Here is a 27,391-nt window from a genome sequence, read left to right as displayed (position 1 = left end):
ATATCTTCGGATCTCACATATTCCTTTTATTATTTATAGACAAGTACAGTGGCCCAACAAGACAACTTCTACGAGGATCAATTGATCAACATTAACTATTTTTATGTTATGATTGTTTATTGTATTATAATAGCAAATAATCTTCCTAGAATTCATTATACTCACATTTCTGCATACGTACAGATCCATCAATTAATTAATTAAGTTTTATGGTTGAAATGAATAGGTAAAACTTATACTATTTTGTAATAAACTGAAAGGTCATTTAATTTATAGCTTAAAACTTCAAGTAATCAACGTCACTTGGAGATAAAACCACGACACTTGGTATAGTTGCACCAGTAAAACTGTTCTATTTTCAGGTGAAACAACGTGTACAATAATAAAATTTCTTTGCAGTACATTAAAAATTATGCAATATGAATAATATAAGCATCAGCAGTACTCTTCTTGTGTATCTGACAACTCAAAGAAAATTCAAAGAGAACTTGATCTGTATTATGTGAATATTGGAGCACCCGAAAACTTAACCTCCCTAAAATTAGTAACACACTATTATATATAAAATTAATGTCGCTAACATAATTTTGAATGCAATGGAGATTTAAGTTTTGGAAAAAAAAAAAAAAAAAACGAAGCTACAATGACAATTCAGATTAATTTCACAGTACGTAATCACTTGACGACATACTTGACAACCCCAGGAATATGAATATTCATGAAATAGTCCTCCCAATCAATCATTTTAGGGTCAAAGTAAAACAAATCCATCTCTACCCCACCTCGTTTTGCTGCTATTTGCAACCTTTCTGTATTCATATTATCAAATCTGCATGCAAAACAAGCTTGTCTCAGTACATTAATTAAAATTAAACAAGTTAGTGTTGTATTTTACTTTTTGCTAATTAATCAACTTACACGCCATTGAAGAACACGTAGGGCTTGTATAGGTGTACCAATCGCATCACAATATAGATTTTCCTGCTCATATCAAGATACATTCCTTGGAAATATTGGCATAAAGCTGCATTGGCTAGCTCTATTCCCTATTAAAAATGCAAACTAAGTAAGCACGTTTTGCTAAGGAATATGCTATTTAATTTGGCACAAAATGATGTATCAATAATTATTAAGAGTAATATTGATGATTAGTTAATGCATTGCAAGAGTGTTAATACATTCTCTAACATATTATTTGTAATTAGTTAAAATTTATTAAAAATTATAAAATTATATATGATGAGTATCATTAAGTTAAGTGCACAAGTTACCTGTTTTTTTATGTTTAATAAATTTTAGATAATAATAAATAATATATTTAAAAGAGTGTGTTTGAAATAGTGTTACTATAATTTCTAATTGGATGAGTAGAGAGATCATCAAAAGTAGAAAATAAGGAATATATATAAATAACCTTTAATGGAAGCAAGTAACGGATGAACATATATCTCTCAAAGCTAGCCATGTTGTCCAATATTGTAACTTTGCCAACCTTGATGATCTTTCCTTCCTTGTCTACACAAGGTTTTGCAGTGAAATATCTAAAGGAATAGTCTTGGAGACTCTGGTATTTGACTGGATTTGCAACAGAGGAACCCACGTGATATATGATATCATCAGGCTGATTTGCATGAGCCACCATGGCTGCTAGAATTGTATTCACGACCATGTCAGCTGGTATCTGCTTCAAAATTCCAAAAAATTCATATATCCATTTCGATTAGCCAAGAATGTATTTTATTTAATTAAAGAAGTAATTGGTTTAGAATTAGATGAGAAAGTGAATAATTAATAGTATATATAATTGTTCTTTCTTTACTGATTAATTAAGAACTCAAATGCTTCATTCAGTGACTCACCACGTCGAAAATTGCCTTAATATCTGCAATGAAGCATGTTAATTTTCCTTTGCCATAAGCAACAATCAAACTGTCTATGGTTCTGCAAATCAAGAAAACAAAACTTTGGGTTATATGCTTATACAACCATTGTCTTAGAAATCAAATTAAAGGGACATAAAATAACGGATGATTAAAAATGTATGCTTGAGTAGCTAGTATGTAACACAACGCATTGCATCGAAATGACCAAAGTGATGAATGACATAAAAATAGGTGATTTACCTTACTCCTTCAACCCAACCAGGGAAAGGTTCTTTATAAGTGCTAGTAACAATTGTAGGACGTACAATAACAATGGACATGTTTTCCTTCAAAGTTCCTACAAGCATTTCTCCCATTGCCTTTGTAAAGACATATGTGTTTGGCCATCCATGCATAGTTGCTCTGAGTTTATTCAAACACACATGAAAGTAAAAAAAATAAAAAAATCAAAATTCAAATATTTATTCCTTTTCAAATTTTATTAACATTTTACAATTTTAAGAAATTAGTAATCCAGAAAATAATTTTAAATGGTCAAATATGGAAGTAACCTCAAAGTAAAATGGAAGTAGTAGATGTTAACCTTTTCATGCCCAAGTCCTTCATGGCCATCTTAATATCATCTTCTGTGGCTCCCTCTTCTCGAAGCTGATTTAACTTCTCCTCTACAATTTTCTTTTCCACATCAATGTCAAGTCCGGGTACTCCATTTAGCGACACACCTAACTGGTATGGGTCCTCTAGTATAAGTCCTCCTCTCTCCCCACATACATATGCTGAAGGCATATCAATTATATTGATTAATCTTTGGCAAGTTTCGGAAAAGTTATCAAAAATATATTGGCCCAATTTCAATAAGTTTTTAGATAAGTAATTCTGAGAGAAGACAATTAATATGAAAAATAAATAAAATTGATTTTGTAAGTTAAAAATAATTTATAATTTTTAAATTTAGCAAAGTTAAATAAAAGAACTATAAAAAAATAGATAAATCTAAGTTGATTTTAAATTATAAGAGTGGATTAATTTAGTTGACTACTTAATATTTTGTTCTTGTAAATATTTATTAAAAAAAATTATCTAAACTTACTTTTAAATTACATCAATGTTGATTAGACTGCCAAAATTAAGAACGCTCCTTAAATGTGTGGAATTCCACAGCTAAATGTTATTTCAATTCCACATGTAAACTGCAAACTAAATGTAAACATATGCGTGAAAATTAATTTTATCAAATATAAAAAAAATGTTGAGAATTTTGCAAGAAAAATTATATTAGCAATTGAAGATGATTAGATAATACCAAAATGGTACATATATATACTAAATGGAATCAGGAGCATAACATAATGAGTAAATCAAGAGTCGTTGTTTTTATGCCCTTTTAATTTTAACTCTCAAAGTCATAATCAATAGAATTATTACTATCAAATTCAAAACCATATTTTCTAAAAAAGTCAGTCTTTAGGTCTCAATGTAATCAGAAGGTGGCTGAAGAGGAATGTAGATTTTAATATCAATGCGAAATTAAAGAAATTCCATTCTTTTTAATCATCTTAGAATACTCATGCTTTTCTAAAAAAATTATCCACTTAGAATTCAATAGTGGAGAAAAGGACTTGTAGTGTTGGAAGAGTATACTCATCTTTTAAACTAAAATTGTTGTTATAACTTAAGCTTATGAAGGGAGCCCAACCCAAAAGACTAGTCCAATAGGTTAGAAAACTTTAAAGCTAAGTACCCAGTTAAGCATTTTATAGATGGTGACCCCATAGTAGTCCTTTCTCCTCGTAGCTCATCTTATTCTACTCAATGTGAAACTCATAACATACAGAGAGCCTAATCCAAAAAATTAGTCCAATACATTTTATTCTAGGATGATTTGGAATTTCTACTGAAATAACCAATAATTGCAAGGAAAGCTTCCTTCCGTTCCAATGTCTATTGAATTGCAAAAAAGAAACAAGGGATCTATGGCAGGTTATAGTTTGGTATTCAATACACTCTTAATTAATTAATGATTAAAATTTATTAAAAATTATAAAAATAAAAAAAACATTAACTTAATTAAGAGTGAGAAAAAGTGAAACACATAATTTTTATAAATTTTAATTAATAACTTAAAAATGAGTTAGAATGAATATGTTATAAGCATTGATCTTCAATCATTTGGTTAATATGGATGGATAAATATTGGATTCAAATTTTCTAAAAGATTTGGTGAAACTAAAATCATGGGTATGGTTTAAATCAAAACATTAGATTTAATTTGACATATCGAGTCGATTTCTACGAGAGAAGCATGTGGAATAATAATTCATGTGAGCTACATTTGAATACTAACCTGTTGATACGTGCAGAAGTACCTTCAGTTTAATACAACTTTTGGCGAAGCTTAAGACATGCTTAACTCCTAATGTATTTATACCCAATGCCACGTCGTATCTGCGTATAATTAACATATATATGGAGATTTAACATGAAAGAAAATATGCACAACTTGAATTTTAATTAACTTCTAAAAATTAAAACTATTATATAACTTTAGAGATGAGTTGTAAGTGTTGATTGATACACACCATACTGTTAATATAATGCAACATACTATACTTTTAATTAGAACAATTTTATTTTTTTATAGTGGAAATGAGGTTCTACTAAATAATTGAATCCGAATAAATACCTTTCATCAAAATTAGTTGTAGCAGCTAAATTAACTATAACATCTGTTTGATTGCAGATTTCTTCCCGTAGAAAGGAGTCCTTCAAATTCAAGTCCTCCTGAGAAATGTCTGCAGGCACCACGGTTAACTTTTCTGAAACAAAGGTATCGAACTTTGCACCCAGATTTTCCTTCAACAATCTAAACAACTCCTTCTTTATAATCTACATTCAAAATATAATAATGTGTACAAGGTATCAGCCGCGAACTGGTTTAATATGTAGTAAGAAAAATAAGAATAATGTTTATCATACAGTAAGGTGAATGAAGTTAAATGATAGAAAAAAAAATATAATAATATAATATGATGTGATAAAAAAAATTTATTTGCTGTAATATTTGTAAATTTAAGAGAATATTATATTTTTTAACTAATAGGTGTAATTTTTTTATTATCTTAAAAATTAAAAAATATTTATACATTTTTAAGTAAATTACTAACTTTACTATTTATCAATATAAAATTAATAATGATTATTATTTTATTTTAAAAAATATAAAATATCTTTTTAATTTAGAATGCACCATAAAAATTATTTTAAAGAATTAAATAAATTCTAAACTTTTGGTCTACTGCGGACAGGACAGTCGGGACAACAGGCAGAAGACTGATCATGTAATACCGAATGTCGGTGTGTACAGTAACTTAATTTTTTAATTATTAATTAAAATTTACTAAAAATTATATAAATTTTAAACATAGAATAAGTGAATAGTTGAAAATAAGTTGAAGATCTTGAGCAATATTTGCATTAACATGTCTTGATTAAAATTTCATACAATCTTATTTTTTAAATATTTTAAATAATACAATAAAAATACACACTTAAACACTGTAACTAAACATCATGAGGTCTTTTATTCAAACTTTACGTAGTTTTATTTAGATAAAATCTTCAACAAACATTCGTAGAAGAAAAAAAATCTGTTGACAACAATTTTTTTATATAAATTAAAATAAACTACGTACATAACATATTTCTAAAGAAGTTAGATGATAAATTTTTTTTAAAAAGAGAGATTTTATTTAATTTTTAAAACAAAATATTGGAAAGTTTATCTAATGTGTACCCTTATCTCTTGAAGAAAGCAAAATGGCAAGAAAAGAAAAACAGGAAAACGAAGTGGAGAGAGTGATTAACCGGTCCCTTCCACACACAGAATGGACATTATGGCATTTTAATTTTAGGGTAAAAGACAATAAGACATCATAAAATTTCTACGTTCACCTCATTTTGCAGTCGTCCTGAGGCAGATTCGGCATCTCTGGCTCTCAAAAGAAGATAAAGTTTCTTCACATTTGGCTGAACTCTAAGCACCTTCTCCACAAAAACTGCAACACCATACAAGTAATCAAACACAAGCATCACCAATGCATGCACAATAAGCAAGTTTCAAACGAGAGAGAGAGAGAAGCACTTTTGGCTATGAAGCCAGTGGCACCAATGACCAAAATATTCTTGTCCTGAAGGAAGTGGATTATGCTTCCCAATTCCATTGGAGAGGAATTAAAGGATGAGTAGAGTAAAGATATGAAAGTGGATATTCAGGAACTGGAAACACAGTTTGAAGTGGGTGAAGAGTAATGTCCCTAATGGGCAATACAACAATGCCATCTATATATATATATATATATATAAAATTGATCGACTAATAAGGCATATGATAAATTAATGTCGGTGGTGGTCCCAACTTTTGAGTGTGAAATCAAATATCAAATATATGCAAATGTGAAAACTACCCTATCCTAAGTCCTAACCATATACCCCTTTTGCCACGTGTCAAGCAATTATGAAGGTCGTTAAAACGGTGATTATTGTACCACACTATTCTTCAAACATGCATGCCTCAATTGTTCGTTTAGCCTAACCGTAACTGTTGGATATTTGTAATTGTTGTTTGATGTTCCTGCAATTCTTTTGACAATTCTCATGTAATTTAGGGATTTTTTTCTCGACTTTGGTAAAATCGAAGAGACATGAATACAAAACCTACTATTTAAGTTTTTTAACTTACGTGCAATACACGCATAAACTAGTGCTACATTGTAAAAAACAAAAGGGATACAGTGGCTTTAAAAGTTAAAGCAATGAAAGCATAAACGGAATGTTATATATTTTTTATTCTATTTTATTATTTGAATTATTAAAAACAAAAATAATATCATATATAATTACTTTTATTTTTTATTTTTTTACCTTTTTTTACATATCATTCTAAAATATACACTTAAAATAAAAAAAAAACCTAAAAACATCTATATCAAAATGTATAGAAAATGTAGTTTTTCTATTTTATTTAAGTTACATTTCACATAAGGAATTTTTAATTATTTTCATATCATCTATATCAAAATTTTTAATTTTTTATTAATAATTAAAAAATTACTCATTTTTCACTTATTATTTTTTTTCATACTTCCTTTTTTTTTATATTTTTTCTTTGTTCTAACGTAATGTCTAATTTTGAGAGCATCTTCAATGAATTTTTTTAACTCACTTTACCTGTTAAAAACGCATATCTTATTCGAGTACTATTGTTGGAGAGGAGTTCTCAATATTAATAAGTAATGGTAATGGTTTCAAGATATTTGAATAAGAGGGTTTCGGATTCTTTTCTTGTTGTGATGAAACTTATTCAATAAAATTTTTATAGATACATATAGTTAGATTTAAACTTGTATGATTAGAAAAGGGGTTGTTTATTAAGTAATAAAAAATGATGTGTTATTTTGTGAGATTCAATAAAATTATTTTATTAAGAATTTAAAATTTATTTGAAATAATTTTAGCAACTTATAAAATTATATTATAATTCTTATAAGTTACATGTATTTAATTTATTGTAATTATTTTTTATATAATTTAATTACAAAAATAAATTATTTTCAATTTATATTAATAAAATTTATTATTAACTTTATCACATTAGGTATTATTTAAAAAAATTTAATAAATAAATACTTAAATAAGTTATATATACAAACACACTCTAGCTTAATCAACTTCATGTAATTAAGACTATTAATTATTAAACGCATAAATCAATTAGTAGAAGGTTAATTTTAAATTCAAATATTAATAAATACATTTACATTAAATACTCAGAAGATAAATTTTATTGTTTAACAAATTTTATTCAACTCAAACATAAATAACTTTAATAAAAAAAGTACTTATAATGTAAACTTTTCCATCAACCAATTCCAAACCTTCATTAAAGCCCATTTTACTGATTTTAAAAGGAGTGCAAGCCTCAATCTTCTTGAAAAGAGAGTGGATCACCTATCAGTATAATTAGTGTAATTCAGAACACCTGGCAGCATCTGCCATTCCTATATTCCCCCTTATCCTAATCACACAACTTTCATTCAATGAGTATTTATTACACAAGCTGGGGAATTCAAAACCATGGTGCAATGTATAGTGACGCGCATTAAAGTTCAATGCATTATTCATTTCATGAAATTTGAAAGTCTCAATTAACAATACTGTAACAACAGCTAAAGTTCCTGCTGAGTTGAATTGATTTTCCCATGTGTACCGAACCAGCAATTGCAAGTTGTAACCTCCATACACCAACCAAACACATCAGTTTCAAAGCTATATGCCATCCCTTGGGCAAATAATTTGATAAATGAGTAAATTAATAATTTATATATTAAATAAATAATTTTATCTATTTATATAAATAATAAATAAATGTCTTATTGATATAAATTTTGTAAAAAGCAAAAATATATAAAAATAAGCTTTAATTTTTTATATTTTAAATAAAAAATACTATTATATTTATAAACAAGAGTGAAAAAAATATTTTTTAACAATAAAATAGATCAAAATTCTCTTTATTGTGTCTATAGTTTGTGTTTGCAAAAATAAAATAAAAAAAATAATGATCCCAATAAAACATAGGTCTCGGTTCCTGTGCTTGGCATAAACTGTGTCGGCCCTATCTGTTGTTGGATTTGAATGACAGCTCAGCTTCAACGTAAGTGATGCAAAAATTGAAACATTCAACGAACCACCCAAAATTTCGGCGCTAAAAGGCACCTAAAACTTACCTAACTTTTGCTGGCAGTGTCGGAATGGGAAGAATGTCATTGCACCACTTTCCCATACTAATTTTGGAAAGTTATAGCTTTTGTTAAACCAAAGCTATGTTTAGTATGTGGATCAAATCTCTCACCTTGAAGTTCATAGACCAATTTCCCCATAAAATTAAGGTTTAAATATGTTTTTATTTTTTATATTTAACTTGATAGTGTTTTATAATAAAACTAAAAATAAAAATTTATAAAAAATTAAAACTAAAATTTTATTGAAATTTAGAGAGCATGTTAAAGCCTAAAATCAAATATTTACGTAAACTTTTGCTTCCAGCACAAGTGTAAGATTATTGAAATCTTTACCTAATAAATTTTTAGTTATAATTGCTAATATTTTCTTTTTACAAAAAAATAATATATTATTTATATGATTCCAAAGAAATTAATATATTATTTAGTTATAATTAATATTTATATTATTTTTCATTAAAATTTTTGCCTAATAAATCTTTTCACAATAGTTTTAAGAACAAATATTTTCATATGATTCTAAACTTTCCATGATTCTCTCTTGATTACTAAACTATCTAACTTACTTTTTTTCATTTATTGATTTTTCTGTCTTATTTATATTATTTTTATTTTTATCTTTTATTTTATGTCCTCTTCGATCTTTTATTTTAGGTTGAGAATATCATTAATAAAAAAAAATTAATATTATTTTAAAATTTAAAATATAAATAAATAAAGATAATATTTTATTTAAAAGGAGACAAATAAAAAATAAAAATATACGTATTTATCTTTTAAAAGTATTTGCAGTTCATTCAATTTTATTATAAAAACTATCTAAATTGATTATAAATATTAAACAATTTGATTTAGTCCAATTTAAATGTAATATCAAAATTGTACAAAACTGAACCAATATCTTTTTAGTTCTGTTTAGGTTGACATTTTTAATTATTTATTTATTTTTAAATGACAATTGTTTTTCTAAAGTATGTTTATTTTATGCAACTTTTAATTTAATTTTTATTTAGATTAAAAAGTAACTAAAAAACCAAGTAATTTTTTTTGAGAAAATATTAAAATAGAGAAAAATTATTAATTAAAATGAAAAAAAATATGAAAAACTGATATATATATATATATATATATATATAGAATTTTCAATAAAGGATAAAAAATATATTAAATTAAGAGAAATGGGACTTAATATAGATAAAAGAAGTGTACCATATATTATACATTATTATGATGAAATTTTAAAAAAATATAAAAATAAAAAAAGTATAAGTATAATATATTGGGGTTCAATTCAATTTTAATAGTAATAGAAATTAAAATTCAAACCAAACTTGAGTATATAATGTGATTTTTTTCACTCTTAATTTTATCGGTTATCAAAATTGTTAATCAATTTAATGGTTTAAAAATAGTTTGGTTTGGTTTTAAAAATCCTTTCTATTTTTCTCATTAATTAATAATAAAAAAGTACATGTTAGAATTTTTTGCAAGTTTCCAAATATGTCCTTAAATTATTTCATTTATTATCTTTCATCATTAAATGTTTTTCATACTTATCAACAAAAAGAAATTAAATACTAATTAAGTGGAGTCATTGATCAATAACCAAAAAGGAAAACATTAAAAAGACCCCCCTTTCATTTGCAACGTGGTAGCATTACCAACGTAATAAATCAAGTGTAAAATAATTTATGAATATACAATTTTAGTTTAAGTGTGTAAAATAATTAACGTTAGTAAAGACAAGGTATAATTAGAGAAATAATAACTAATATAATTGCTAATTTTTAAAATAAAAAATAGAAAATAACAATTAGTAAAAAAAAAGATCATAATACCTTGATTATTTAAGATTACCTATTTATTTATGTTAAACTATATTATAGAAATACTTAGAAACGCTATTTTTAAATACAAAAAATTTTAAAGCGTGTTAAGATGTGATATTTTAAGTGAATAATTTTTTTAAAAAAATATATTTTTATAAGTTAAAATTTTTTATTTAGATGTTTAATTTTAAAAATTTTACTGAAAAATTTTAATATATTAAAATAAATTTTTTTAAATACTAACAAAAGAGTGAGAAATTTGAATTTTTTTTATTATATATTATATTTATTTATGTTTATATTTAATTTCAATTAATTTAATAATTTAAAATTTATATTTTTAATTAATTTTATCAAATATAGTGATTATTTTATTTTTTAAAAATACAAATAATTTAATTACTCTATTCAAACAAAAGCATTTTAAATGAAAAAATCAATTATTTTATTTAAATAAAATATTTTAAAATAATAAAAATTTAAATGATATAATTTAAATTCATTAAAATTATTAAAATTTTAATTTCTCTAAAATTTTTATTTACTTTGTGAAAGACAACCTCAATATCTTTTTTGAGGCTTAAAGACTAAAATAATGTAATTTTAAAAACTAATTACTAAAATAAGATAAAATAAAAAATAATTCCCTGTCTAGGGCATTTTAGGCCACGTCAGACATAATTTCGTCTAAAAGCTAGATGAAAGTAATTTTTTTATATTTTATTTGCTCATTTCATATCAAAAAGGGACAAAACACCTAGGCACGTGGCTCTAATTTTGTATAACAATGAGACGAAACCGTAAGACAATGACACGTAGTCAAATCTCAACGAATTCGCCTTAAAAATGGACGAAATTAACAGGATATAGACATGTGTCAAAATCCTGTTAATTTCGTCTGAGATGATGGACGAAAACACTCTTTTGCCCACCAGTCCTTCCACTTCTGCTGCACCCAAATATCCAACAAAATTTTAGTATATAAAATGCAGGGGATCGACTGAAATCGGATTGGAGCATTTCTGAGTTCGTAAGTTTTGAAAAGTTCATTCAGGTTAGTAAATTTTAGATATTTTTATGAGTTTTTATGTTATTGAAAAATTAATGAAATTATAATGTAAAATGTAGTAGTATATATTTGTGTATGTTAATAATAATTTAAATGAATTATTTATATAAATAAGTATACTGTTATAATTGTTTATTGATATTTTTTTTCTGTTTATAAATACATGATGAGTGAGATTATTATTATTGTATATTGGAATGGAAAAATTGATGTTGGAAATGAAGGTGTGACATTTGAAGGTAGCAAAAAAATGATAAAGATAAAAAGAGGAATAAGTTTTATGGATTTAAAAAAAAAGATTAATGACAAGTTGAATCTTAGTAAAAATCATTTCATATCCAGAATAATTTATCATTTTATGGTTGATTCACGTGCTAAACAATATACTGCATTGGATATATGTGATGATGAAGACATTGATTGTATGATTAGTGCATATCAACAACAAAGTATTACAACTGTTATTGAATTATATGTGGATATTGCATTTGGTAAGAGTTCAAGAGTTGAGTCAAATAGGTTGGACTTAAGCTTATCAATGTCGCCGCCTAACCTTATGGAAATGAGAAATATAAATATTACAAAAGGTATAAATTATATTAAAAATTTAAATTTTTTTATATTTAGTGAGTACACATATTGAATAAGTGTATGTATTTTGAAGGATGTGCAGAATTATGCAATTATGAAGACGAAGATGAAATCAATAGTGATGATGATGATGATATTGATGATGAAGGACATATTCCGTTAGATAGCTCATCGGATACAGATGTAGATGGTTTAATCCCTAGACTCTGCTCAACAATATCAGCATAATTACCTCTAATAGGTACTATCACAGGTCTTCCATCAATCTGTAAACCTAACAACACGGATATATCCTGTAGAGTGATCGTACACTCGCCTTGAGGCAAGTGAAAAGTGTGTGTCTTTGGCCTCCATCTCTCTACTAATGCAGTGATCAACGACAGGTCCAATGGAAATTGACACACGTGAGCAATCCCGGTAAATCCCGCAAGCTCTAAATGTGGAAGGATCTCCTGTGGAACACCATCCAAATCAGCTGATATAAACTAGCTTTTTCTAACCTTCAAGATAGGATGTTCCCGACCATTCCAAATATGTTCAGACACGTGAATCTTCTGTAAGCGCAATAATGAAAGATCATCTGATTCTGGATGAATAATTCTATTCTATCCAGAAGATGAAGCCATCTAAAAAATATTATATATAAATGTGTGTTAGTTTAATTGTTTCTATCAAATATAACATGTTCTATTAATTCATAACATAAATCCTAATAAAAAAATGGTCATATATATATATATATATTTTTATATTAGTTATCAATCATTATAAATTATATGATAGGATAATTGATTTTAACTAATTTGTATCACTCCAAAAATTTATATTGCATAACTAATATTCTTATTTCATTAACAAAATTTAATTAAAATAACTTAATATTCAATATTTAATAACACTCTAAAATAAATTTTTAATAAATAAATTTATAATTTCATCATAAATAATATTACATAAATAAATTATAATTATTTATTTTAAACTATATAATATGACTCCAATATTTTAAATTACCTAATTAAAGTTCTTATTTCATTAAAGATTAAATAATTTAATTAAAATTACTTAATCTCATCTTTTTAATATCAATCAAAATTAACAATTCAATAAATATTTTTATAATATAATCATAAATAATATTACATAATATAATTGTTTATTCTAAACTATTTAATATCACTCCAATAAATTAAATTACATAGCTAAATTTCTTTTTTCTACCAAAATTAAATTATTTAATTAAAATAACTTAATCTCATCTTAAAAATCTAAATTCAATATATACACTTATTATTTCATCATAAATAAACTTATACAATTCTAATTATTTATTTTAAATTATCATATATCACTCCAATATTTTTAACCATAAACCATAATTAAATTTATTTTCTTCTTTTAATTATTTAATAAACTCCAATTTTTGCTACTATAATTTTAATATTATATGCTTAATTTTAATGCTCTCAAATTTTACCTTTTTTTTTAAATTATTTGTTCATTAATCATAAATCAATCCTTTTATTAAAGTATATATTCTTAAATGTTATTTAATCTAAAAAACATAAGTTATGTTATAATTTTTTTACACTTTTTTCTATTTATCATTTCTTATATAATTAATCAACCATACAACTATTTTATATTTTTCTATTTTTAACTTTATTTTAATATTTATTATTATGTTTAATTATTTTTTACAATTTTTTTAATTTTTTACTTCAAATTATAATTATTCTAATTGCAAACTTTAATTTTTTTCTTAAAATTACTATTAAAATTTAATAATAAAATTTCTGATTATTTTGATATATGTACAAATTTTTAATCTACTATTACTCTAATTTTTAATCTAATATTACTATAATAACCTATTTTAATCAACCTTTTACTATTATTAATAAATATAAAATTTAATTTTTTAAAGAAATTGAAAAACCTAGATGGGGAGGGGGCAGCGGACGGCGGCAGGGGCTGAGGGTGCGTTTTCCGACGGCGGTGGGTTCCTAATGACGGCAACAAGATCACTGGACGGTAACTCTCCGGCGATGAGCTCCTCTTCTCCGTTCAGCGAGTTCTCCCAAGGTCCTCAAAGTTTCAGACAAACAATAACCACAAATCACTCCAAACCCAATCAATCTGGACAGTCTTCTGCAATGGAACACGAATCTCACTCAAAACTCACTCTGAAATGATAAAGATCAACCCCACTGAAGCTCCAAACCGGTAACAATGGCGGTGTCATCACAGGAAAAACGCAGAAGACAAAAGGAAGAGGGAGCGTCGGTAACCGTTGCGAGACGACACATGGCCCAATCAACGTGTTTTGTCTCTGGGTCAGACGAAACCATCTTTTCGTTTGACGCAAAAATGAAACACGTTGATTGGGTCACGTGTCGTCTAGTGGGAATGTTTATTTCAAATATTTTACCCTTTTCGTCTTTCCATTATATGAAACTACTGCCACATGTAACTCCCAACTGTTTCGTCTATCTTTTATACGAAATACTTAAATAAAAAATAAAAATATTTAGTTTCGTCCAACTGTTATACGAATTTATACCTAACGTGGTCAAAAATTGTCCCAGACAGGGAATTATTTTTGATTTACCTTATTTTAGTAATTACTTTTTAAAATTACATTATTTTAGTCTTTAAGCCCTTTTTTTCTGCAAATTCTAAAGTAAAATTTCCTTCGTTCAATAATTTCATGATTTGTGATCTCCTCTTTATTTTTCAAGAATCATTATCCTAAAAATTTTGAGTTACCATAGTTTCTTTTATTTCTCAAAATTCAATTGAAGTCTATCCTCAAAAACTATAACCCTGTAAGGCATACAGTCAACAATTCCTATGTGAAGTAATCTAATGGCAATCTGGTTTTAAAGTGTCAACATTTTTTCTTTATCCATAGTCTCATTATTTAGCTTTAATATATCTTGATATAATGAGCAAGATTTGCTTTCAAAATTTAAAGTATTAAATGAAAATATGAAAATTAATAATAAACATAATTGACAAGCTTAAATGCAAAAGAAAAATTGATTTTTTTTCTTAAATTCATATACCACTTATAAAGTAATATCAGCAATTCTAGTAATTATTATTTTGGAAAATCATTTTTCAAAAACTAAAATTAATAAATTTTACTCAACAAACACTAAAATTTATAGATTTATTATCAATTAAAAAAATGTTCTACGAAATTGATTATAATATTGAATAAATATATATTTTTTGCATTGAAATTAAATTTAAAATAAAAATTATAAAAATTATATTATATTATTTTAATTAGTATAAAATACATCATATTCTAATGAATGTACTTCTCTCAAATCTGTCGCTTCTTCATATTTTTATATACAAATTCCTTGCATGTCTTACTATATTATATTTCCCCCCTGACCTTATCTTAAATATAAAATGCAGAGATTGCCACAAGAAACAGTGATCGGTAGAAGGAATTTATGGCTGTGACAAATATCTCTGCAGGATATAGAGATTTTGTTGATTGGATTTGTGGTTTTCATTCTTAGGCAAATTGGAGATGCCAAATGCAATAATGTGAAGTAGCCGGATTGAGAAGAGGGTTTAATATATACACAAGAAAATCTACCATTATTTTGAAGATTTAGTTCCTAGGCTTGCCTAAAGACAAAGTTGTTAGAAACTGAAATTTTGTTTACATATTAAGACTTCAAGTTAAGCTAGATATTTTGCTTAAGTTGGTCAGTTAATGTGAAACTTGTGCAGATCCTTATTTTAAGAAGTAATGTGAACATGTTGATCCCTAACTTGTTTGTGTCACTATTAGACTCACCAAATCATATTCATACATGTATGTATGATGCAAAAGAATGGATTACTAATTCCTATTCTCTGCTGAAACTTTTGTAATATATTTGTTAATGCAATCAAAGTCATTTAAGAAAAATTTAAAATTTTTACCTATAGGCAAATCAAATAATTAATCTGGAATATGGATTCGCTTGATAAAATTACTCTTTCAAATTTGACTGCCTTAAACATGTCAAGTTTTGACTACTTTTACTATACATCAACAAGCCTCTGATCATATTTTCATTCCTTGTTTGCTACTTTAAACAGAAAAAGAATCTGAATAAATTGTGATTGCTTACATGGAAATTACTAGCCAATTCAATCTACATTTCTGAAGCAACTAACCAACCATAGCAACTACACCCAGTCCTGCAGCTTATCATAAATACCATGTCCAATTTGTCTCAGGGTATGAGTTTAGGGACCACATGCATAGTTCATGGAAGAGCACTAGCCAAAGACCAAGATTGTGATGACACACTTAGCAAACTCGAAATGCGTGAGAAAAGGCCAAAAGTTTTCTATTGACAGAAATTTTGTTAGATCAGTCTATAATCAAAAGTTAATTTGTAGAAAAGTTGTGTTCTTTCAGTTGATGATGTGTGTGAATGGAATTCAAAATTAGTCACTACTCACTAAGTTTTGGCTAGGATTTAGTGACGAAGAGCGTTTTTGCCAATTCTTGTAGTTGCAGAGAAAAACTTATCAGGCACTGCATACACTTGATATGCACTAGATTTGAAGCGTAAAGGCACTCAATACTGCGATTAATCTGTGTAATGACAAATTTTTAAAAGTACAAAAATTAAGTACAGTTTCTAGGCAATTTTAGTAGTATTTTCTAATTAAAATTAAAGTTTCATCATGGCAACTCGCAACAACCTCAAATGCAGAACTTTTAGTAAATTAAAATTCTAATTTTGATTAGAAAATAATACTAAAAGCACCTAAGAAATTTTACATACGCTGTACCCTTTTTAAAATGAAGTATAATTTTAACATGGTTTATTTTTGTCGTGTTTAAAACTAAACAGAAAATCTGGGTAAAGTTAATTGTTAGCACTAAAAATTTCTCATCTCTGAATCCAAACGAAATGTCAGCTATTAGTCTGAATAAAGTTACACACTGCACAGTATATTTGTATGTTGGACTTTTGTGAGTCGGATCCGTCCCCAAATAATTTCACTCTAGCTGATACTATTCACACATGTTAACTAATTGTTAATGTGTGAATAGTATCAGTTAGAGTGAAATTATTTGGGGACGGATCCGACTTGTTAACGTGATTCAATAGTAAATGTTAACAATGGTTTTAGTGAAGAGTAAATAAAGGAAATAAATATTTACTACCGTTTCCTTACAAATCACAGAAAGGAAGAAAGAATGGAAAAGGTAAAAAGCTGAATTATCCAACAAAGCTAAAAAGTATTTGGACTGGTACTGGTAGTTGTAAGAGACAATAAATTAAAATATATGATATTGGATACACTTGATTGAAGTTTCGAAACATATTTGGCAGCTAGCTAACACCATTTTATACTGCCCTGGAGAAACAAATAACATAACTGTAAAGTGACTCTTCTAGCACAAGTTTGAACTTAATAAAATCACCAGTTTCACTAAAACAATATTAAAACTATATATATATATATATCTAGCTCTATGGTATCACTTGAAAATGTACTTCACCACACCAGGGAGGTGGATGTTCAAAAAGTAATCATCCCAATCAATCACTTTAGGGTCAAAGTAAAACAAGTCTGTCTCCACTCCACTTTGTCTTGCTGCCATTCGCAACTTCTCTGTGTTCATATCATCAAATCTGTGTTCCATAACAGTTTTTTGTCTAAGTTTATACCATATAAAGCAATACATATTTGAATAAAGTTAAGCAAGACAAATACGCGACCAAATAGCTAGAAAGAATGGCATTGGGCTATTGAAGAGGAGAGTTAGCAACACATTTTTAACACATTCTCTATCGTTGGTTGAAATATATTGGAAACTAAGAAATTATGAATGAGATTCATTAAATTAGAAGTGTAACTCACATTATTTTGTGATTTTCAATAAATTTCAGTCAATAACAGAGAATATGTTGCTAACATTTCTCCTGAACTGAGAAGCATATATATAGTGATTCTAATAATTAACACTTACATAGCCTTGAAGAACAAGTAAGGCTTGTAAAGGTCCACCAAGCGCATCATAATCTGTATCTTCCTATTGAGATCAAGATATGTTCCTTGGAAAAACTGGCAAAATGCAGTATTGGCCAGCTCAAGTCCCTATTAAATGCAGAAAAAAAATGTGAGCTCCTATGCTTGTAAAAATTTCTAATGAAATTTGAGTGATGGTGCAACATTGGTTCTGAGATCACAAGGCAAAGGGGTTAATTATTTTTGATATAGAAACCTTCAACACAATCAGGTAGCGAAGGAACATATATCTTCTGAAGCTATCCATGTTGCTCAACACTGTTACTTTGCCAACTTTAACCGGTTTTCCATCCTTGTTTATCCATGGTCTTGCAGTGAAGTATCTTAAGCCATACTCTTGAATTTTGGCATATTTGAGTGGTCGTCTTAAAGAGGAACCAACATGATATATAGCATCACTAGGATGCTTAGCATGAGCCACCATGGCCACTAGTATTGCATTTACTACCATATCAGCTGGTATCTGCTTATTAAATTGGTGATATTTAGATGAGATAAGCAATGGAGAAATAAGGTAACACATTAATAATGGTCTTCATTCAGAACCTCACCGCATCAACTACTGCCTTTAGATCTCCAAGGAAGCATGTTAGTTTTCCTTTCCCATAAGCTACAGCTAAACTGTCAATGGTTCTGTAACAAGCACCCACAAAAAAAAAAAATAATCAAGTGGAGAAATTTAACATTATGAATTGACATTTTCACTTGATCACATTTGACCTTGTTGCAATCAAAATTCACGATTTTAATTTCTCTGAGTCTCTTTAGAAGAACTTATGAACAACTTATAGAAATAACTTATGATTCTCGTAAGCTCTTTCCAACTTATTTCAATAAGCTTTTTGGTATTTCAATCTATCCTGATAAGTTCTATCTTTAAATTGATGACAAATTATTTTTAAAAAGAGCTTACTGTTTATCAAAATCCAACCTTAGAACATACACATAAACGATCACTAAATAGACATTCAACACTTAAACCTAAGTTAGAGGATAAATTGAAACAAAGATTTACCTTACACCTTCTGCCCAACCAGGGAAAGGTTCTTTGAATGTACTGGTAACAATGGTAGGACGAATGATCACAACGGATAAGTTTTCTTTTAGTTGCTCCACAAGCATCTCTCCCATTGCCTTGGTGAATACATATGTGTTTGGCCATCCATACAACTTGGCCCTGATAAGTTATACACAACACAACGATATATGACTGATATCAAATTTAGTTTTCAGAATTAAACCCAATATAACTTATGAGAAAAATACATTGAAAGGGTGCTGAGATAAACCAGTAGTTAATTCTCAATGATAAAAAAAATCATTGTCTATCTGTTATTGATTGTTCAGAAAATACCATGATGGTAAATTTGGGACAAAAATTTTAAACATATTCTTGTGAATTTGGGCCACTAAACCTAAGATTCCAGGCATACTTCTTTAAGTTACAAGCAATTATAACAACACAAACTTCAAAATACCACTCTACCTTCTGAGCAAAAATAACCTCATCTAAAAAAGAACTCTAAAATTAGAATAAAACTCTCGGTTTTGAATTGTGTTCAAACTAATAAAAAATATATAAACTTGCACTCTGAAAACCACAATGAGCATATTAATTTGTGGGGCCACTCAAGAGAGACACACCTCACTCTCAGTATTATCTCACCCGCAGCACGATTGCTTCAAAATAATAATTTTTTAGAAAAAAAGAAACTACAAATGGGACCACCTTCTAAACAATAACATCATTGAAAAACATTAAGCTACATTCATATTCTGGTTATGTTCTGTACATTATGAAATGCTTCATTTTATTGAGTCCTTTTATGTTATTGAAATACTTCTCTTTCACCTTTTTTTATCCCTCTTTTCTTATCTAATTACATCACTTATCACATCTCTTTTTTTTTCCTCCTCTTCTATTTCTCTCTTCCTTGTACCTCTGCACCCCAAATATGGAGTGTAGGAGGATGATTATCCATGTTATTAAGTTCCAAAGAAAACAAGAAAAAGAAAGTCATAGAGTGTACTTGAGTGACGCTTGTTTTTATATGGTGCCATGGGCAGCATATTCAGTGACAAGCAATAACTCTTATCCTTTTTCAAGTGTTTTTATTAATTACATTTACAAAAAAAATGTTTAGAATATGAAATAACTAATTTATATGAATCACAACCACCATGTAGAAGCTGTGCTTATTTTATCCGAAGCTTATATTAATGAAGAGGTGATCATACTCACAAATTCTAGTAATATATTTTACATTGAAACAACCAAATTTCCATGATATACACAATGAACAGACATTTAAGAGTGAACAATTAGTTCTAAAAGCAAAACAAAAGAAAGAAGGCAAGCAATATACTTGGAGGATAATGCTCTACATGTCATGTTGGAACATTCTTTATTTCAGGAAAACAAACGACTGCAAAATCTCATGTGAAAAAATTGAAGAAATTATTTTTGGAAAGAAAAAAACATAACAATGAAAAAAACAGATATTATCTATGTCATATAAACCGAAAAAAGAGAAAGAACCATAACATGTCGGGAATATGTCAGAATTCCTGCAACGTATATAATATGAACAAATTATTGTTATTTTCATAAAAATTCGTATACAACTCTAGTTAATTGTGCCTTTATAATGTGTTATAGCAGTTTTAATGTGTCTTTTAGAAAATGGGTCCATGTGGAGTAGTCATTTTCCGTCTGATTTGTGTGGGCATGTACATAATTATAGAGGTAACGCTTGGCCTCATGTTATCCATGGAGACGAAAGGTTATAATGAAAGAGCCATAATTGGACTGGCTAGTTTTGTCCGTGTCAATTTAAGTTTCTCATTTCCCGTTCGAATCCTGACCTGTAACCAACATGGTCACTCTCCTATGTGAACAATATTTGCAGCAATCCTATCTTTCTTCTTCAATATGGAATAAGATGAGTTGGTCGTGTTTGGTAAGAAGTCAATTCGGGTTTTAATGGACCATGCCAAACCCCTTCCCTATATTGATAATTCACTACTTTCATCATATATGATACTTCCATTAACAAAATAGCAATGAGTAAATGCAGTTCTATCTCGACCAGTTTGTTTATGTTTTCAATAAATCATCGGGGATAGTACTTTGTCAAGTGCTAATTAAACCAATGTTTAAGTACAATGGATAAGGAACTAAAAATAGCTAGAAATCATTAATAAGTAAAAAAGAATTAATCATTAAACACTTACTTTTTTTTTCAAATAAGCTAGTTAATATATATATATATATATATATATATATATATATATATATATATATACTGGTTACAAAGATGGTAATATTTTTTGGGTAGGATGCAGTAGTCACCTTCCATTGGTTTACCCACAACACAAATGAATGGAACTAACTTGGTTCTAAGTACTAAAAATTAATCGAACTAGTAATTCATTATCAAAAGTTAGTTTAAGAAAGAAAGAATAATCAATTTTTATAAGAATTATTCTGATCTTATTTTTTTATCAATATAAAATATTTTAATACTTTGTCTTTGCATTTTAAATTAAAAATTTAATAAATAAAATTTACAAGACTAAATACGTGAAATAATCTAACATTAATATTACATAAATTGTAATGCTATATTAAAAATTAATTAAATCTAACTCTAAAAAATTTATTTAAACCATATAAATTACATTTGATATTATTTTTATTTCATATGGGACATCCTAATATGATGTAGTACCACGATTGTTTAATTTTGGTTCTCAATAAGTCAATACATTTAATTCATTTGACAGTGTTCTAGGCTTCCTACTCTATCTACTAAAAGTCATTGGCCGTATCATGGGCTTTTTGGTGATTGGTTGTTCATTTGGTACATGTGTCGTGTGTGTAATGCTTCCTGATCGATCTCTATATATAAACAATTCATTGCCCACCCCACTGTCGTATTGGCAAATTAAGATATATAAAATTATCTGGTCCTACATAACCTAATTGGGGTATATAGTATGTTCCTCTCTGTAGTTGTAGGTACGGTAGTTAGTCCTATAAGTACATTTATTTATCATATGACCTTAAGAATTGGTTATCATCCTTCTTTAAATTATAGAATTTGATTGATTCAAATCTTATGTAAGAGGCCTACTTTTGTGGGTCCAGCATAGAAATCATTATACATAAAAATTAAGAAAACTTCAAGTGATTTACAACAACTTTCCTTGTTAATATGTCACATACAAGGAAATCGTAGATTGATTCTGTGGAAGGTAAAGGATATACTAAACTTGACATCAATTGATCACCTGATCTTAATTAGCTCAGGTCTTAGGGGTGATGGAGGAATATAATTTAAAGTGTAAATATTTTAATGAACAAAAGAAGAGAAGCGTATCTGTTAATTGTTATTTTCATGTGTTTATTGTCACACATGTTTAATTAATTAATTAATTCAAATATTTTTCCTTAATAATTAAATGGCACCTCCTAAGAAGAGAAAAACCTTAGAAAAAGTAAACATAAATTAATAATGTTGGATATTCACTAACCTGCTAATGCCCAAGTCTTTCATAACCTGTTTAATTTCATTTTCTGAGGCTCCCAGCTGTCGTAGCTCATTCAATTTGGCATGAACCATTTTCTCTTCTGCATCGATGTCTAATCCTGGTACACCATTTAGTGAATCGCCCAAGTGATATGGTTTCTCTAATATGAGCCCCTCTCCCTCACCACATACATAAGCTGAAATTAATGTGTAACAATAATTATTATGCTAATTAATGCGAGGATAATGTTCTCTTCCTAAATATTGGGTAAGGGCATTGATTGATGTAAACCTGTTGATACATGCACAAGAACCTCGAGTTTAGTACATTTTTTGGCGAAGTTGATGACATACTTAACACCAAAGGTATTTAAGCCCAACGAGATATCATACCTGCAATTAATTTGAGGTGAGAAAGAATTAAAAAAGGAAAAAAAATAGTATAAAGTCTGAGTAATACAAATATTAATTTAGTATAAAAGTGTACTAGTATATACCTTTCATCAAAGTTAACTGTTGCAGCTAAATTAACAATAACATCTGTTTGATTATAAATTTCTTCCCTTAGAATGGAATCCTCCAATCCCAAGTCTTCACGAGAAATGTCCCCAGGTACCAGAGTCAACTTTTTTGAGACAAAGGAATTAAAATTTGCACCCATTTTTTCCTTTAGCAATCTAAACAACTCCTTCCCTATGATCTACGCACCCCAAAAAGAAAATGAAATCATAATTAGCACGTATTGGGTTCAAGCTTACTTATTCTTGCTTATTTATTTGAATAAAGATTTGTACAAATAAAAAATATAACTTTTTATTGAAATTAATTGATTACTTTTAAGTTTATCTTTTATTAATAATTTTTTAAGATTTTTGAACTACTCAAATAGTGTAAATATTTATTTATCGTACCTAATTTTTTTATATATGAAAAAAAGAATATCAAAGTAAAAATAATAATTTTGTGGTCTTGAATTCCTACATAAATAAATAAAAATATTTTTTCTTTCTTTCGTTGAACATATAAATAAAAACAAATTAAAAGTAGTCTTTACTTAAACCCTTTAATTTCACTTTTAACATTCGTAAATGCCAATGCTTAAAAAGTTACTTACAAAATGCATGGAAAAGGGTAAAAGAAATGCCATGACTAAATACACACATCATTCAAACCAAATGAGGAGTGAGAGAGAGAAAATGAAAGAAAAGGCCCCAACAAGCAGAAATTGAACCTTTGCATTTACCTCATTGTGCAAGCGATGAGTAGCAGATTTGGCATCTGCAGCTCTTAAAAGAAGGTAAAGCTTCTTAACATTGGGTTGAACTCTCAATATCTTCTCCAACAAAACTGTAAAGCATAAAAGTAAAAACCAAAGACATCATCACTACATCTCATGCAAAGTGCATAATACCCTTTGAAGAGAAAACAAAAAGTGATTGAAAGAGAGAAAAGGAACATACTTTTGGCTAGAAAGCCAGTGGCTCCAGTGACTAAAATGGTCTTGTCCTGAAGGAAGTGGAGTATGCTTCCAAACTCCATTGAAAACGTCTGAAAATAGTATTAATGAGAGAGAGAGAAAGTGAAGAAGTGGCGTTTCAGACGAAATAGACACAATGGAGTGGGCGAAATCTCATGTCCATTTGGCCGTTTCATATAAGCAGAGAAATGAGTATGTAGCATTTATGAGATGGAGTGTACGCAAGTTGTTGCTCATCTTAGGTATAATGAACTTTAGCCAATACAATTCCATTTTTTTTTCTGTCCTGTTTGTGGTTGAGAAAGCCAATAAATTAGCAAATATAAAATCATTTTTAAAACTTAGCTACGTAAAAAATTTCATACCAATATACTAATATGATTAATCAAGTTATACATGTGTTTAATTTTCATTGAATTATTTGAATTAAATCTCATAAATACAAAAAGTGTTAACTTTAACTTTTTAGGACTGAATTTAATCATTTAAAAGTGATAAATTTTTATTAAAAAATATATTTATAGCATTAAAGTTATAAAAGTACAATAATATTTTAATAAAATCTTACTATTATTAACTCTCTAAAATCAGTTTTAAGATATAAAGTTAACATTTTTTATAAAAAATTGCTAAAAAAAAACTAATTTTGTTAAATTATATATTTTTAACCTATTCAAGCTAGATTATCTCCTGTAAAAAATTACTTTATCTAGATAAATATATATATAATTTCATGCTAAAGTGTTTTATTTTTGTAAAGTTGAGATTTGAAATTGATTTTAATGCAGCTAATATACAATACATAATACTATAAATCCGCGATTAGATTAGTAATTTTCTTGACCTTGTGTTGAGCAGCTTTCTCCCAACCTAAACTTTTTCCTCTCTACCAAAAAATATAAATATATTTTAAAACACAAAAGAATCACTCTGTGTGATTTTAGGTGTTAATAAATCACAGTAGATGATTAGGTATAACCTATTACTTCCAGTACTGTTATTATATGTAAAGAAAACATTCTTATTAATAATTTTAGGATATAAATGTTCATATCTGAGGATCCGTCGTGGTTTGGTCCTGGTAATTGACTGTGCAGTCTCAATTCATCAAGCCACCACCTAACCAATATCCATAATACTATGCAAGTTGACCACAATAACTAGGTCATCAGAAATATTGTTCTACCCAATATGATTATTTAGTATACACATAAATTAAGGTTGTAAAAACTATAATAATAATAATAATAATAATAATAATAATAATTAGTCTTCACGGTTAAAAATCATTTGCAAATTTTTTTATGATCTTAAACCGGGCAAAATTGTCCCTACTCGCTAAGTTTAATTGTCCAAAGTCAGAGCGCAATTATGTACGATTTTGAATTGTTTCGAAAACATCTACACTTTTTTAAAATAACATTGAACTATATATAGCACCTGCAAGAAACTTAGAGCGTAGCCAAAGGTACTAATAAATGAGAAAATTAACACTCACAGGAAAATAGTGAAGGACAACCATGTGTGTGTACTGAAATTTTTATTTTTTCAGATTTAATTCATTACTGCTCACATTCAAACAAGTTTAAACTTAATGACTATGAAGCTAAGTCTCTTTCTCTGTACTGATATTATCTGTAAAATTTAAATATTTATCACTTAATAATTTTTTCATAAAACAAGAAATTAATCAATACAACTGTTAGTTTAAAAATCCTTATCAATATTACAAAATTTTATAAAAAAAATAAATACATTTGGTTACGTTGGGCAAGTAAATTATATATACTTGTATACTATTCAGGAAAAAATCGTTTAGAAATATTTCTGTATATTTAAAATCTAATACCAATCGCTAAGCTATTGACGGTAATAAAAATATATCTCAGAGTTCTTTCACTTTCACCATAAATGTTTGACATTATGATCTCGCATGTGGGGAATATTTTTATCATTAAAAAAATTATCTTGAAGAGATAACTCTAAAAGATTCAATTATATATATATATTGATTCGAAGTATATATTATTTTTGGTATATATAAGAAAAAACATATATACCTAGTTAGTACATAAATCTAGCTCTACTATGCATATATTAATTTCTATCAACTATTTAAGACTGTTTCTTTGAATTAAGAAGAATCATAAAAAAAGAAAAAAATTATAAGGCAAAGACGAAAGAAGCTATACGTAGTACTTATCAAGGAAGAAAAAAAATAATTAAAATAACTATTCTTACATGGTCCCATTCATAATGATCAGGCATAAGTAAAACTGGTAATCAGTACGTATAAGATATATCATGAATACTTTAATTACACTTATAAACCTAAAACTTTAGAACTAATATTAATAAAGTCCAAATTTTTTATATAAATGTTATAGTTGAGAGTTGCATCAACAATTATTGCACTTGCTTCGTTAGCACATGTTGGTATATGTAATATGTACTTTTATTATTATATATATTTGATACATATTTAATTATATGGTAAAATATTTTATACAATTATTATCGTAATTGTAAAATACTTTAAGCATCAACAATTATTATTATTAGATCTGTCTCATTTTAGATGTTATTTTACACATTAAAAAACATTTAATTTTATCAAATTTTGTGGTAAAATAAATTGATGTCCCTAAAATATGCTTGTTTAAAATGTTAAAGTTATTACCGTAATTAAGTGATAATAACTAATTTTATAAGTATTTTACAAGTTAATTAGTTTTTTCTAATAAATAAATATTTAAAAATTAATAAATATTTTTTAATATTCTAAAATAATGAATAATAAAGATAAATAAAAAATATTATTCAAATGAATTATAATATAAAACTGAGAGAGTAATAAAGAATTACCCAGCTATGCATATAGAATAGCAATGACGACAGAAGCAGATACTGAAGAGAGGATTATTAATTATATGAAACAGAAAAAAATGGAATATTTCATTTAAAAAACAATGGAATATTTCACTGATATTGATAGATTTAATTAATTAGGCCAACACGTACTAGCTGAAAAACATTACATTATAAAGAAATTAAATAAAAAGGATCTATGGATTGGCAAATTATAGAGAAGGTAAAGGTGAAGTTGTTTTCCCATTTGTTCTGAGGGTTTAAGTATTCTCAACTGAC

The 27,391-nt window shown here is 27.3% G+C and overlaps 2 protein-coding genes across 2 annotated transcripts; both read right to left on the bottom strand.

Moving 5' to 3' along the window:
• Window positions 1–675: 675 nt before the first annotated feature.
• Window positions 676–6,106, bottom strand: LOC113858876 (fatty acyl-CoA reductase 3-like). The gene is made up of 10 exons (XM_027491664.1): window positions 6,025–6,106; window positions 5,835–5,938; window positions 4,567–4,769; window positions 4,228–4,328; window positions 2,467–2,659; window positions 2,124–2,285; window positions 1,860–1,941; window positions 1,415–1,681; window positions 919–1,046; window positions 676–829 (listed from the first exon to the last, which is right to left on the bottom strand). Exons 1-10 carry the CDS (start codon window positions 6,101–6,103, stop codon window positions 676–678), a joined length of 1,473 nt encoding a protein of 490 aa, XP_027347465.1. The 5' UTR covers window positions 6,104–6,106.
• An 11,578-nt stretch (window positions 6,107–17,684) lies between these two features.
• LOC113858422 (fatty acyl-CoA reductase 3-like) lies at window positions 17,685–24,309 on the bottom strand. The gene is made up of 10 exons (XM_027491085.1): window positions 24,228–24,309; window positions 24,011–24,114; window positions 23,265–23,467; window positions 23,060–23,160; window positions 22,772–22,964; window positions 19,251–19,412; window positions 18,787–18,868; window positions 18,432–18,698; window positions 18,177–18,304; window positions 17,685–17,838 (listed from the first exon to the last, which is right to left on the bottom strand). The coding sequence occupies exons 1-10, from the start codon at window positions 24,304–24,306 to the stop codon at window positions 17,685–17,687; spliced, it is 1,473 nt and encodes a 490-aa protein (XP_027346886.1). The 5' UTR covers window positions 24,307–24,309.
• Between the last annotated feature and the right edge of the window lie 3,082 nt (window positions 24,310–27,391).

The sequence above is a fragment of the Abrus precatorius genome, unplaced genomic scaffold (assembly GCF_003935025.1).
Source record: "Abrus precatorius isolate BTA unplaced genomic scaffold, Abrus_2018 Scaffold2, whole genome shotgun sequence".
Classification (NCBI taxonomy): Eukaryota; Viridiplantae; Streptophyta; class Magnoliopsida; order Fabales; family Fabaceae; genus Abrus; species Abrus precatorius.
This window is presented reverse-complemented; position numbering and strand designations above follow the sequence as displayed.